This window comes from Perca flavescens, chromosome 14 (assembly GCF_004354835.1).
Source record: "Perca flavescens isolate YP-PL-M2 chromosome 14, PFLA_1.0, whole genome shotgun sequence".
NCBI classification, from domain to species: Eukaryota; Metazoa; Chordata; class Actinopteri; order Perciformes; family Percidae; genus Perca; species Perca flavescens.
This window is the reverse complement of record NC_041344.1, coordinates 13447709-13461442: the sequence shown is the minus strand read 5'-3', so window position 1 is coordinate 13461442 and position 13734 is coordinate 13447709. Positions and strand designations below refer to the sequence as shown.

Genomic DNA, 13734 nt, shown 5'->3' with positions numbered 1-13734 from the left:
CATTTAACCAGGAGGAACACACACACACACACACACACACACACACACACACACACACACACACACACACACACACACACACACACACACACCCCTCTACCTCTTCAATTGAAGTGATACAGCAGCTAGATGATATGCCAGTATGCCTCATGTTGTCAAATGATGGCAGGCATGCAGGACACTCAGCATTATTAAAGCTATTTGGCAGCTGTCCAGTGAGCCGGTTAGTGTGACCCTTCCATCAGCATAGAGGTATTAGTTTTGGGGCAGGATGTGAAAGTGCACAGTGTGACTGAAAACCAACTGTCATGCAATTTTCAGGTAATCCAACCAGAAAATCCTATTGGGGGACTATTAAAAGGTAAAATGCTATAGGGTGCAGATGGTTGTAATCCTATTCAAGTTATTGTAAAACCGTAAGTGAGGGCCATCTCTAGGAGCCTAATCAGAGTATCTCATTTACAGTTGGGGTTGCAGGTAGATTTAGTGGTTCATAAGACTTTAACTGGATGATGCTGGTTTATACGCTGCCCCAGTGAGGATCTGTCCTGCTGAAGTATTCATAAATTGCACCCTGAATCTGCAACCTATCTCTCTACTCCACTGCTTCACAAATGGTGACCATAGATTAAAGCTCAATTGTAATTTGATTTCTCTCGCTGTCTTACTTACTTTTGAATTTGTTCTAACTTGTATGAACTACAGAAATTCAAATTTTATATTGTTTATATTTACTTATTTACATTCTTAATTGTGTGATATTGTAATATTAACTACAATACTTTTGACTTGTGATTGCATGCTAATATCCCCCACCTTCATCTATCAAGGACCCCGTCTTTCATGACAAACCCTTTTGATAAAGTATCACATGCTCTGCTTCTTTTCATTATAGTATTTCAAGACTGCTGCCTCTTAAAAAAAAAAAAAAAAAAAAAAAAAAAAAAACTTGGCCATCTGATGGGTGTCTTTGTTGTGTGAATGTTATGTGCTCACTTCCCTTCTGGGTCCCCAAGCAGGCTCTCATTTGCATGTTATTCATTCAGAGTTTGACAGAGGTGGCTAATTAGTCAAGGTGGTGATTACACCACTGAAACCAAAAGTCTACGTAGACATTCACCATATCGCGAACCAGTGGGGAAAAGGCAACGATGCATCTGATTATGTAGTCAATACTGAATGAGGCATTACTGCCTTGTAAACGGCAATGGAGCCCACTTAGTCATGCTGATGATGATGGCCCTGTCTCAACAGGAAACTGGTAATCAGTAAAACAGACCTTGATTCAAATGAATTATGATGCCTGCAGGGGCCCCGAGTGATATAAAGTGCACAATATGCCACTCCCAATTTTCTGTTTTGCTTTAAGATATTATCGGAGGGGTTGATATAGGGACCATTTTACCCCCTTCATTTTCGTAGCTATCAATCAAATTGTGTGTTGGTTCACTTACTGGTGGTTGGAGGTACTGCAGTGGCATCACTGGTCCTCAAGTGCTCTGTTGCCTAAGACCATATCGGCAGCTATGCATTACATGCCCCCCGTATTCAAAGTTCGTGTGGTAAAACTCTTACACCTGGCTGCCTCTGCAGCTTTGCACTTTGTAATATTATGGTTCTTTGCAGTATTTAAGAAAATAGACTCACAGAATGTAGAAAAACAAAAACAATTGTTGGAACACCATCTACTTGTAAAGGAGCAGCAAATTGTGATGATTGCCCAAGGAGCCACAAGGATAAACACTCGTCAGTTCCTCAAAAGCTTTTCAAGATAACTTAAAGAGGCACAATGCCTCTTTATACATTTCACGTTACGTTATCACTTTGCTCCAATTGACTCATACATGTAATGAGTAACTGCTGTCATGAAGACAATTTTTCACATTTCCCCCATTTTAACTTTTAATGGTAAATGCTTTGGGGATAAATAAAGACTGCAATGTGCTGTTGTATTTTAGTTAAAAGTCGCATGAATGGTGCTAAACAAATGCACATTCAGAAATGTAAAAGTATTATTATTGTCAATCTACTGTATCATTGCCTCTGCCTCATACAAGCTCTCCCTCCTTCCTCTCTTTTTTTGTTTACAGTGATATAACAATCAAATCTAAGGTGATTTTACTTCCATGGAGAGTATCTAATTATTCTCGCATTGACAGACCTTCCTCCACAGCGCTGCAGAGGAGGCTTCTGGCGAGTCCACACAGCATTCCGGGATGGGAAACAAACATGCTCTGATTTATTGGCATTTCTTTAAACCAATCACAATCCTCTTGGGCCTAAGCCCCGCGCAGAGCAACGGTCTCTTCTTGTTGACGATGTTGTTGACTATGCAACAGCATTTGCGGACAATGAATGTGACGATAAGAAAGCGAGGCACACGAGTGTAGATGACATTACCCACGCAGTTGACTAATCACTCACAGACCCTCCCCTCTCACACACACATTGACCAACTCTGCACATGTGCTTGCATTGTCTCAAGAAATGGTCACAAAATGCAGTCTGGAGCCCTGCATTCCTGGACAATCAATAGAACATCAAAATAACAACGCAATATTACTGTATGTATTACATAAACACAGTTGTAAACAAGTTGGACTGGTTTACTGTGGAGTCAGTCATTTGAAATGCTGAATCTTTTAGAAATGATGCATGGTGCTCAAGATGAACACGAGACCAGTTCTCAGCATTGGGTTTTGACATTAATAATGTCCGGCCACCGCATGCTCTTTTAGGAAGCAAAGATGGGAGGCTGTGCATGAGGGAGGAGAGCTTTGACTTCAGGTGCGATGTGAAGGCGTTGGAAAACCAGGCACCTTGTGATGATTAATGAGCTACACCTCATGCCAGCAATTTTAAACACGCTGTCCTGATCATGAGCGTAAGCGGCAGCTTTGTGACAACTCTGCTGCCTCTCCCTGTCTCACACACTCACTACAAAAACACACACGCACTACAAAAACACACACTCACTACAAAAACACACACACACACTACAAAAACGCACACTCTCACTCCAAAAACACTCACTCCAAAAACACTCTCACTCCAAAAACACACTATTTAAGTGCCTACTGAATCTCCCTCTGGAGTAGATAGAAGTGAGGAAATGCTTTTGATTTGGGGTTGTTGACAGGCCTGTGTTACTTGTGCTTGTGTTGACATTTCTTTAGTCAATAGTTAATATTCCTGGAACATACATGTTAGGTAGAGGTGTGACGAGAACCACTAGAGAGCTGCAGTGCAGACGGAGTGAGACTGTCGTCTCTGCAGCTTGTTATCACAGTGAGTCACGGCAATGCCAGTAAAGCGGTCGCAGTTGTGGTTAGTTTTCATAACTTAAACTTTTTTTTTTATTATATTATTATTACAGAGGGGAAGTACTGGAACCGAATTTCTTGTACCAATATCTTTAAAAAATGTGAGCGGTACCCAACCATACCTGCCACTTTTAGTTTGTGTGGCATTTTGGATTCCCGGTGAAAAGCGCAACAGTTGTTACCGCTGAAGAGGTTAGTTATACAGGAGAGAAGCCATTTGAGGTTATGGTAAAACCTTTCAGTTTTTTTTCATTTTGTGATTTTCAATTGAATAAAAGAATATTTTTCCAATCATATTTCATCTTTGAAGTTTTCTTTAAAATGATGTTAAAATCTTGTCTCGTCTCCTTCACGTAACTCAATATTGTGTATCGTGAGTGTCTTGTCACACCCCTAATGTTAGGTCATAGTCCAAGGAATCATTTATACAATTTTGGTTCAGATCTGGATTCAGGTGCTGTTAACAGGGTTCAAAATTAGCACCATCTACCAGCCAAATGCTGGTTAAATATGTAAGCGGCTGGTAGTTTTGGCTCAATCACGAGCCAAAAAAACAATGGTAATCTATTGAGGGGCTGGTCAAATTTGATCATCCACTAGCCATTTGGTTGGTTGACAGAAATGTTAATATTGAAGCCTTGGTGCAGATCTAATCATTTTTACTTCCGATTTAAGAATGTTCTCATGCGTTGTCGGGAGGTGTGCCCCTTCGAAGCATTCTCAGACATGCACAAAATTTAAGATTGTTAAAAGTGAACCACACCTAAACATGGCTTTGCATCGTTTTGTGACATTTTCAGTTCCTTGCTGTAACCTTGTTCGTTGGGTGAACCTCTCTAGTGTGTGAAAGAGCTGATTAGTCATGTCAGATGATTTCCGGTCCTCTCTGGTATATGTCTCTATTAGAGTCTGCCAGAACAGGTAATTGTCCTTTAGCAAACTGCTCTGCCTTGCTGTAGTGTCTCTATGCATGAAGTGTCTTCCATGAGGTACAGTATATGGACCTCTGAACATGCCATGAAGCAGCCCACATTAATGAGCTGTGCAGCAAAGAAGGTGCCTCTAAAAATTCACTGAACACTTGCTTCGTTCTCTTTGGTAGCAGTCTTCTCAACAGTGTCAGCTCTTTCGATCTGCTGCTTGACAGTGTTCCGACCCCCTCTGCTTATCACAGCTACAGTGTGAATTAAGGCCGGTTTTCTGTGAGATTACATATATTTATTCTCAGGGTTTTTTTTTTTTTTTTTTTTTGCCCTGATTTCTGTTCCAACACCAGACCCATTTTACGCATTTGTCACCTCAGCACATGCCAGTGGTTGCAGTTTGAATTATCTGTGCAATAAGCAGGCTTTGTTCTGAAAATGCCACAGTATGTGTGAGCTCCCTTCATCTCTCTTTTTTTTTTTTTTTTTTTTTACCGAGGGCTGACCTGAGAGAAGTTGGCATCAGCACAAAGGCGCACATAGTGAATGGAGGCTTTATCTTCCCTATTTTAACAAGGCAACATCTCTGCAGCCAGTGTTGGGCAAGTTACTTCCAAAATGTAATACATTATAGATTACTAGTTACTGCCATTTGAGAGTAATTAGTTATATTACAATATTACTGTCTCTGAATTGTAATGCGTTACACTACTTTTGCATTACTTTTGAGTTACTTTCACCAAAAATAACAGCGGAAGTTTGACTGGCAGCTAGCTTGTGAATTTCACAACCGGATCAATAAAGTCCCCTCTTTATCCACTTTGATACATCATAGATTATTCATAATATTTTGTATAATTAATATGGATATGCAAAGTAACCAAAGCTATAAAACTAGATAAGTAAAACATACAATAGGCAAGTAGGAGAAAATGAAAATACTCAATTAAAAGTAGGCTACCTTTCAGTTGTATTGAAGTACAGCATTGTTGTAAAATGTTTGTTTAAAGCACTTTAATAATAATTTCATGTTGTGTAGTTTAAAACAGTCTAAAGGAAATGGTCAATAGTGTGATTAAAACTCACTATTTACATTATTTACAGTACTTGATTTACAGCTGATATGTGAAAAGCTCCACAACCTTATTTAACAGTAATTTACTTTTGCTGCGAATTGTCACAGGAAGTGCTTTTATTTTGAAGTAGCCTAAACAGAAGTTGTCTGTTGTGTACTCTTTCTAGCTTGTGTTGAGATGAACGTGAGACCCTAGATGCAAACATGTCCGTCAAGTTAAGGGCCGTTACAGAGTCAACGCGAGCAACGCGAGCGACGCGCTCCCTTTCATAGTCTAAACAGCGGACGCAAGTAGACGCAAGCGTCACGGACGATGCGTGAAATGAAATACACCGCCCACGCAACAGGGGGCAGCAGAGTGCTCCACGGTGTTCGGTCGGCAGAGCCAGACCCTCCCGGAGAGTGGCTCTCGTCAGGGAGCAGCTGGCTGGCTGACTTCTTTTTATCAGATGCTGGCGTGTTTCCCCACCAGTACAGTGTACTACGATTGGGTAGCACTGACCAATACGTTTAGCAGGTTTAGCAGGTTTTAAAAATATATAAATACATTTGGGTCTCTCTCTCTCTCTCTCCTGCTGTACGCTATTTCAGCCTCTTGAGGAGGGCACACAGCATAGACACACACACAGAACGTTGATACATACCGAAAAATGTGACTCAGTAGTCCTATGTTTGATGAATTTGCTCTGCTAAGTTGATTCAATATTTTTTGATAATGTAGAATATAGTATCCTATATTTAAATATAGGGCATTACTACAATACATGCAGTGTCGCCCCCACCGACAATGCATAGTATTGTGCGCACCGGCGCGTCGAGTATCAAAAACTAGGACGACACATTTAGCTACGCATCGACGCATAATGGCGGCCGAAGCGTAGCGATGCGTAGCCTTGCGGACGCGTATGCGTACCGATGCGTTGACTCTGTAACGGCCCTAAGTTGATCACTTTCTTGTTTGTAAAACTGCAACGTATTGAACAGTAAATGGTCACAGTAAAAGACAAGCGTTTTTGGTCGACATTCGAAGCCCTTCTACTACAGGCATAGTTACTCTCTACGGCTGGTAAACTGCAATGATATTTACGTGTAGCAAGCCTAAACATTAATTCCCGACATGTTTAAATCTGTCAGCGGCTCGGACACACTGCTGTCAGCGGCTCGGACATACTGCTGTCCGCGCTGACGTACCGTCACCTGTTGTTGGGACACAATGTTATGAAATAATACTCGCAGCTTTTTTTTCCTGTGATCAAATGTTTCGCGAAAATTCTAAAAAGGTTGTGTTAAAATGCGTTGTAACTTGCGTTACTGAGATTGTAACGGGTATAATATTACTGAAATTTAATTAGTAATGCGTTTATATTACTGCGTTACAGCAAAAAGGAATACATTACTGTAATTGCGTTACTTTTGTAACGCGTTACTCCCAACACTGTCTGCAGCTTACCCATTCAGACCGCCTTCAGAAAATCTGGAAATTAAATAACCTTTTCTAGAGTTAAATGTTTTCTGGGATGTCAGTAGCTGTAACATTTTTGCTAAATATGGTTTATAAAAAATGGATGTTTCTTTTCTGTGTGTGCTTATAATGTTGCCTTATACTCAGCCAGCCCTCTTTTCTTTTTTTTCTGCTGTTTCAGGTTCAATTACAGATCAACACACCATCTCACCACAAATGGCTTCTACGAGTTCCTCAACTGGTTTGACGAAAGGGCCTGGTACCCCTTGGGCAGGATCGTTGGTGGCACAGTAAGTTTCTCTTCAAATGGATGCAGTCAACCTCTGCGTTTTTTTTTTTTTTTTTATTTGGTTTCATTGTTCAACTATTCTAGGGTGTCTTCAGGGGAATACAGATTTACTAAAAATAAATGATTGAAATGAGATGAGACGGTGAATGGTTGTTTGCAATTCTGAAAGGGGGGGGGGGAAGAGTGTGCTCCAGCTCTTGGTGTATCACACTGCTCAGCCTCTCCAGGAGGTCTTATGTAAGGGTACTGGAAAGGACGCTCCTGGCGATTAATGAACCTCAGATTGAGGAGGAGCAGTGCAGCCTCCATCCTGGTCGTGGAACTTCTTCAAAATAATTTTTCTTGGAATTTACGGCCTTTATTTGATAGGACAGCTTGGACATGCAAGGGGAAAGAGAGGTGGAATGACATGCAGCAAAGGGCCGTAGGTCGTAATTGAACCCCCTGCCTCTGTGGCGAGGACTAAGCCTCCGTACATGGACGCACGCCCCACCAGGCGAGCCACCCTGGCGCCCCTCTTTAATTTTGGAAGAATACTGCAGGGTACAGGGTCCCTGTACATATTTTGGTCCCGCTCCGCCGCTGCACACACACACTGCTGTATGTTCAGCAGGGAAGTACAACGTCTGCAAACACCGGCTTCCAAGATTCCAATAGTCCGTTATATAGTGAATTGTCAGGCTGATGAAAGGCTCCATATGGTACAGCTCGACCACAGCTCCGTTGTAGCGGCTTAAATCCAAACCAAGTCCAAATAATGGATGTTGCACCGGTGTCAGTACCCAATCCGTTCCAACTGCACAATCCGTTCTGCGCATGCGCAAGATGCGCTGTGGTACGATGATTTACGACACTACCCAATCTGTTCCCACACTAGCCTCCACCGGGAAGCTAACGTTAGTTTAGCTAATAGCTAATTCGGGCGGACCACTAGGTGATTATAGCAGTCTGCCGTTAGCCTCCACTGGGAAGCTAACGTTACTTTAGCTAACGGTTCATTCGGCTAACCGCTAGCTGAGACAGCATGCAAACTTTTAAAAAACCCTCAAAATAAAACTTCAAAACAAACGTTAACATATATAACAGCTGTTACATCAGTTCTACTTGTGCTCATTTAAAATACAATCACTCAATACTTGTCTTTATTGTTACTGTAAAGTCTTAATTTTGTAAAAATGCTGTAGCCTGCTTTTCCCATTATGTTTGACTTAACGTTATTTTAGACTGAATCTAGCTGTTCGTTCTGCCTGCACGATCCGTTCTGCGCATGCGTTATTTGTTGGCTAGCGGTTAGCCGAATTAGCTGTTAGCTAAACTAACGTTAGCTTGGGTGGAGGCTAGCGTGGAACAGATCGGGCAGGTCGTAAAACAGTATTATCTGCGCATGCGTTAACATCATGCGCATGCGCAGAACGGATTGTGCAGGTGGAACGGATTTGTGGACAACCGGTCTTTTTCACCAGCTCCTTGTTTCGCTTTTAGTCATGTTTACTCAAGATGACGATGACTCGTTGCAGCTCGTGGCTCTAAACTTCGCGGTTATATTGCGTCATCAACATGAATTATCGCGATAGTGCAATATAATTAAAATCTCTATCGTAGGCCAATTTTGTGTCGTTTATATTGCATATCGTCTATATCGCCCATCCCTAGCCCAAAGTCATGTGGGTTACACCTGCATTATTAATTTCATTGACTTTAGCCTGAATTGATAGTATTATATGAATACAATGGTGTCATGTCAGTCAACCGGTGTATTTAACTACCTAATTTCCCTCTTCAAAATCACAGAAGAGTAGTCACAGCGCTTTCTTACTTTTGTCTTTGTAAATCATTAAAGTTCAACAAAGCAGTCTTATGGTTCACATAAGAAAAGTTCATTTTTCATTTTTTTTTCCTATGTAGATGCACTCCCTTACAAAATCACCCCAGTGGTCAAGAATGATTTATTATTTCCAAATAGAGCTATTTATGTATTTTAGTAATTATGTAATTTTAAAAATTAGTCCTTTTAGCCCAGTTGCTGGCTCAGGTGAGGGAGTACAAAATCGGGATCTTGTTCATGAGTGAAGGTAAGATGGAGCCTCATACTGGCATATTGGTACAGAATTCCCAGTCATGTAGGTGTTGTAGTTGACTATGGAGGCTACTAAGCCTGAAGGCAATACTCTGGATTTACAAGTTGGTATTAACTTTTCCGTCCACCAGCCAAATGGCTAGTGAATGTTATATTTTTACCAGCCACTCAATAGATTACCATTGTTGTTTTACCTGTTGAGTGAAGCAAATCTACCAGCATTTGGCTGGTTAATGGTGCTAATTTTGAGCCCTGGTCATAAGCTCTGGGTAGTGATTGAAAGAATGAGACCACAGCCCTTTTATTAAAAAGAGGCAGTTTGGGAATCTGATTAGGAAGAGTCCTATGCACGTCCATATGGAAGAAGTCCAGGCTTGTTCACCTTCCCAGTTAGACCCCAAAACATGCTGGAAGGATTACATGTCCCTCATGGCCTGAGAATGCTTTGGTAGATGCTGGCTGGGAAAAAGGAAGTCTGAGCTACTTAGCGTGCTGCCATTGTGAATTTGACCTACTTAAGTGGTAAAAAAAGGATAATTTTATATTAGCCATGGCTGGAATTTGTGGGGAATTTGCAAAAATCTGCAGTCTCAATCCCTTTTATATTGAAGGATAATCGGAGCACCAAACGGGCTGCAGTCAGCCCATCCAGGAGTACAGTCAGGCATCAAATTCTGCTTTAAATCATAATAAATTATATTAAGATACCTATGTCTGTTTGGCGAGAGAGAGAGAGAGAGAGTTGTGGGCAAGACATTTGAAGACGTCATCTTGGGCTTTTGGGAAACACTGATCCACATTTTTCACAATTTTTTTTATGTTTTAGAGACCAAACAACTAATTGATTAATCGAGAAAAAAAATCAACAGATTAATCGACTATGAAAATAATCGTTAGTTGCAGCCCTAGGTACCATAGAGCTCTATAAGCCTCCGCCGGACAGCATGGATTTAAGTCACAATCCAGTAGCAACGGTGAGCTGTTAACTTGACAGATTCCCCTTGGCTTCAGTGGCCCCCCTGTTTACCAGCAGCAACGATTGTTGTGAAACATTGACCCTTTTCAGTGAAAAATACAACATGCCGATTCCACGCAATTTATCTTCCATTTCCCCCTCTTCCCCTCCTCTGTGCGTTTCTTCTCCCAACCTCATCTTCTCAGCCCTGCATCCAGAGAACTGTGAGGCCTGTGTGCTTAAAACACCTTTGGCCTATCCATCTCCCTCTTTAACAACCCAATCTGCCTTCTTTCTTTTGACCACGCTTCATGAACCTACCAGGTTTGCACTCTGAGATGTAATTGCCCTAGCTAATGATGCATCAGGACTACATAATCCAGGTCTTAAGTGCCAAATAAATGACTCCCAGTGTGTTTGGGTTCAGCGAAGAGGCTGGAATAGAGCCTGGCCCTCGCGGTTTGTGGTGTAACTTTCTTTCTCTTCCTACTTTTTTCTTTCTTCCCATCTCTCGTGTAGGTTGATTGGAGAGTTCCTCTGTACAGTTGAGACAGCGATCCGTGTTAATGTGTATTGCTAACAGATGCCGTTATCATTACAGCACCAAGCTGATGGGGCAGGAGCAGTAGCCACACGACATGATGTTTAATCGTAGTATTCACTACTGCATAAGAGACACAAGGAATCAAAACCCATCCATCAGCATTCATCTGTCATAGGAAATTACCATCAGCTACTGGTAATTGCATATGACAGGCCTAGTTTGTAATAATGGATGTGCTGGGTCGGTCACAGTTCATGGATACTTGGGTCAGGCCTCGTATCTATTGGGTGAGAGCTGAAACTTGTGATTGGACTGGTAATCGTAATTGGAAGGCGTATAGTTTTACGTTAATTTTCATGACATTTACAAGATTCCTGGGCTACACTACGCATTGTCTTTTGCATACAAATAAGCATACACAGCCCACATCTTTCCTCTGTACGTGTACTTGTATTGGTATTTCATGAAAGCATGAGTAAAAAAACAACAAATAACTGCAGAGTAATACACACAGTTAATTTGAAGATTATAGCGAGTACTTGAAATATTAATTTACTCAGCAGACTACTAGACCAATCTATTCCAAAGGGGTCTAAATCAAAATAGAGGACATAGAGCTTCTGTTTTATCAGAGCTTGGGTTTTGTACGAGGTGGGAGGACGATTGCTTCTGAGATAAGCAGTTACATTGTGTAATGTATTACTTCCTCTTCAGCAGAACTGACTTCTATCTGTAGATAATTTCTCTTTATTAATGTTAACTCTGTTCCCTTCAACATCCATTTTCTGCCAGGATGTGTTATATTTAGCTCAGATTAAACTTTATGATCCGCTCAGTCAAGACTGAATATTTGCCTTAGTCTGAAATTGCTCTCGAGAAATAAGTAAACCTTTCAATGCCATACCTACAATAAAACGATATACAATAGCTAAAATGTATTTAAAGCAAAAACAGGTTAAAACTAGCTATGAGGCCTAGTTTGTATGATTTCTTATAATTTTTTTTTTTCTTTTTCTTTCTTGAAAGTGTTAAAGGAGAACTCGGAGGAGAAAACAGATTTTTACCTGAAACGTGATCGCTAGGATCGCTGTCGATAGGAAAAAAAAAAAAAAAAACTACTAAAATTGGTGCTAGCAAACTGGAATTGCTGCAGCTATGGCCAGAGCTCCCAGTTAGCTAAAATGCCAGTTGTGCGGGCATATTTTAAAGTGTGCCTTTGTGCCTCTTAGCAGACACAAAATGCAATTAAAATTTTTGTGCAACATGAACAGGGCCCTTACGTGACAACAAGATGCGTTTTCAACTCAGACGTTGTGGGAAAAAAACTTTTAAATTCAAAGTTGCTAGCTGCACAGCTGCGTCCGGGATGAGGGTGTTCAGCCAGGTGTCGGTGATAATCATCACGCAGCAGTTCCAGCTCATCCCTTTTGTGTGCGATGGATCTTGTGTTGGTGAGTAGGAGTCTTGACAGTGGCGGTATGTGTAGTAGTGTCCTTAGCTGGGCTAGCAGGCCCGACTGGCATCCCCGCTTCTGCTTTCTCTCCCTCCCGCTGCTGACAACAATCTTGCAGAGGACAGGTCATGCCTTCGTGACGAAAAATTGTAGCCATCTAGCGATCACGATTCGGGTAAAAATCGGCCGGAGTTCTCCTTTAAGCTGAGCTGTTACCAAAAGTGTTTGGGAGCAATTTCAATGGGTATAATTTGCGGCGTGATTGCCTGGCCAGGATACGTCTTGGATTGCAATTACCGAGCAATTATGGTAGTCCCGTTGTCCTCGCATCATGTGTTATTATTCCGTTGGCAGATGATTGCGTCCACACCAGTGCCACTAAGGGGGATGTTACTGTTCATATTGGAATCATTCAACATGTCGCTTTGCCAACCTAATTTAATTAATTTTCTCTCTTGAAGAAAGATGCACTGCAGGTGAATGTTTGACAGACGGGGTAGGGAAGTCAGAAAGTATTGAGAGATGAACTAATACATTGTTGATTTGGTCTTTCAATGGGATCTGTTAATGAAGAAAAAAAAATATAAAATTTAAGTTAGCTATCCTTATCCTTAGGTCTGCTGACCCACATTTGACTTGAAAGAAGTTCAGTGCCAGATGGTCAGTCGGTCACTTTCACACAGTCACATTCTGTCTTAGTGTTCACAAGAATTTTAAAAGCAGGTGGATGGGTCATTCTGTTGGCCATACTAAATGCAAATGTCTCCCTATAACATGCACATTTATGCCAAAGGGAGCAAGATCCAGAAACTGATGCAGGATGGAGATCTGACAGAGCTACTGCAGAGGTTCATCCAGCTGGCACAGCGATAGAACCACGTCCATTTCAGACTTTTACCTGCTTTATCTTTTATATAAGGGCCGAGGTGGGATTGGTTGACAGAATAATCTGGTGCCTTGTTTAAGGGCATTGTGATGGTAGTTGCGAGAGTAACATAAAGCCACTCACTCATTTACTGTGTAGGCTAATTGTCAAAATCCCACTTGTTTGCATGACTGAGCTAGATAATTTTCTGAACACAGTCAGGCTGCAGGAAAGAAGGGCATTTAGTTTACTCCCACACTGCATTCAAATTTTAAAATTAATGTTTGAGAGCTCTTATTTGCATCAAGCTTATGCTTTTTAAAACATGCAGGGGTGTGGACAAGGGCTGGTTTCATCTCAGATTGGTGCAGTGTGTTTCAAATAGCCCGTGATGCAGGTACAATCTATGGCTTTAGTTTAGAAAACTTTGACCGTACATTCCCTTCACGTTTTCCAAAACGTGTCTTGACATTGTCTCCTTTCACATGCGGAGAGGTGGTCTGTGACTTCTGGCTCCAGGTGGAATTCATAAAATCACCATTGCTCTACCGAAGAACAGTGACGAGGCTCTTTTCTGTTACATTAAACATTTTACCCGCCTGCGCTCTGTTTAACATACCCTTTCTCTCCTTTCATCCACTACAGTTCACTTTTCCACATTCTCTTTAACCTCTTTGCCTTTTTATCTTTCATCATCTCGCATCAATGGTTTGCTTTTGCCTTTCTCTAATGTATGGCTGTCTTTTCTCACCTCCACTCTGCCTCTAT

General features: G+C 41.4%; 1 protein-coding gene across 2 annotated transcripts in view; it reads left to right on the top strand.

Annotated features, from left to right (window-relative positions):
• The window catches only part of stt3b (STT3 oligosaccharyltransferase complex catalytic subunit B), an 88557-nt gene that overhangs the window by 35905 nt on the left and 38918 nt on the right, over positions 1–13734 (top strand). For both annotated transcript variants that reach the window (XR_003694239.1, XM_028597113.1), the window contains exon 2: positions 6965–7073. Coding sequence is in view for 1 of the 2 variants with exons in the window: in XM_028597113.1 (XP_028452914.1) it covers positions 6965–7073 (109 nt within the window). In the remaining variant the exon portion in view is untranslated. The remainder of the gene's footprint in view (positions 1–6964; positions 7074–13734) is intronic.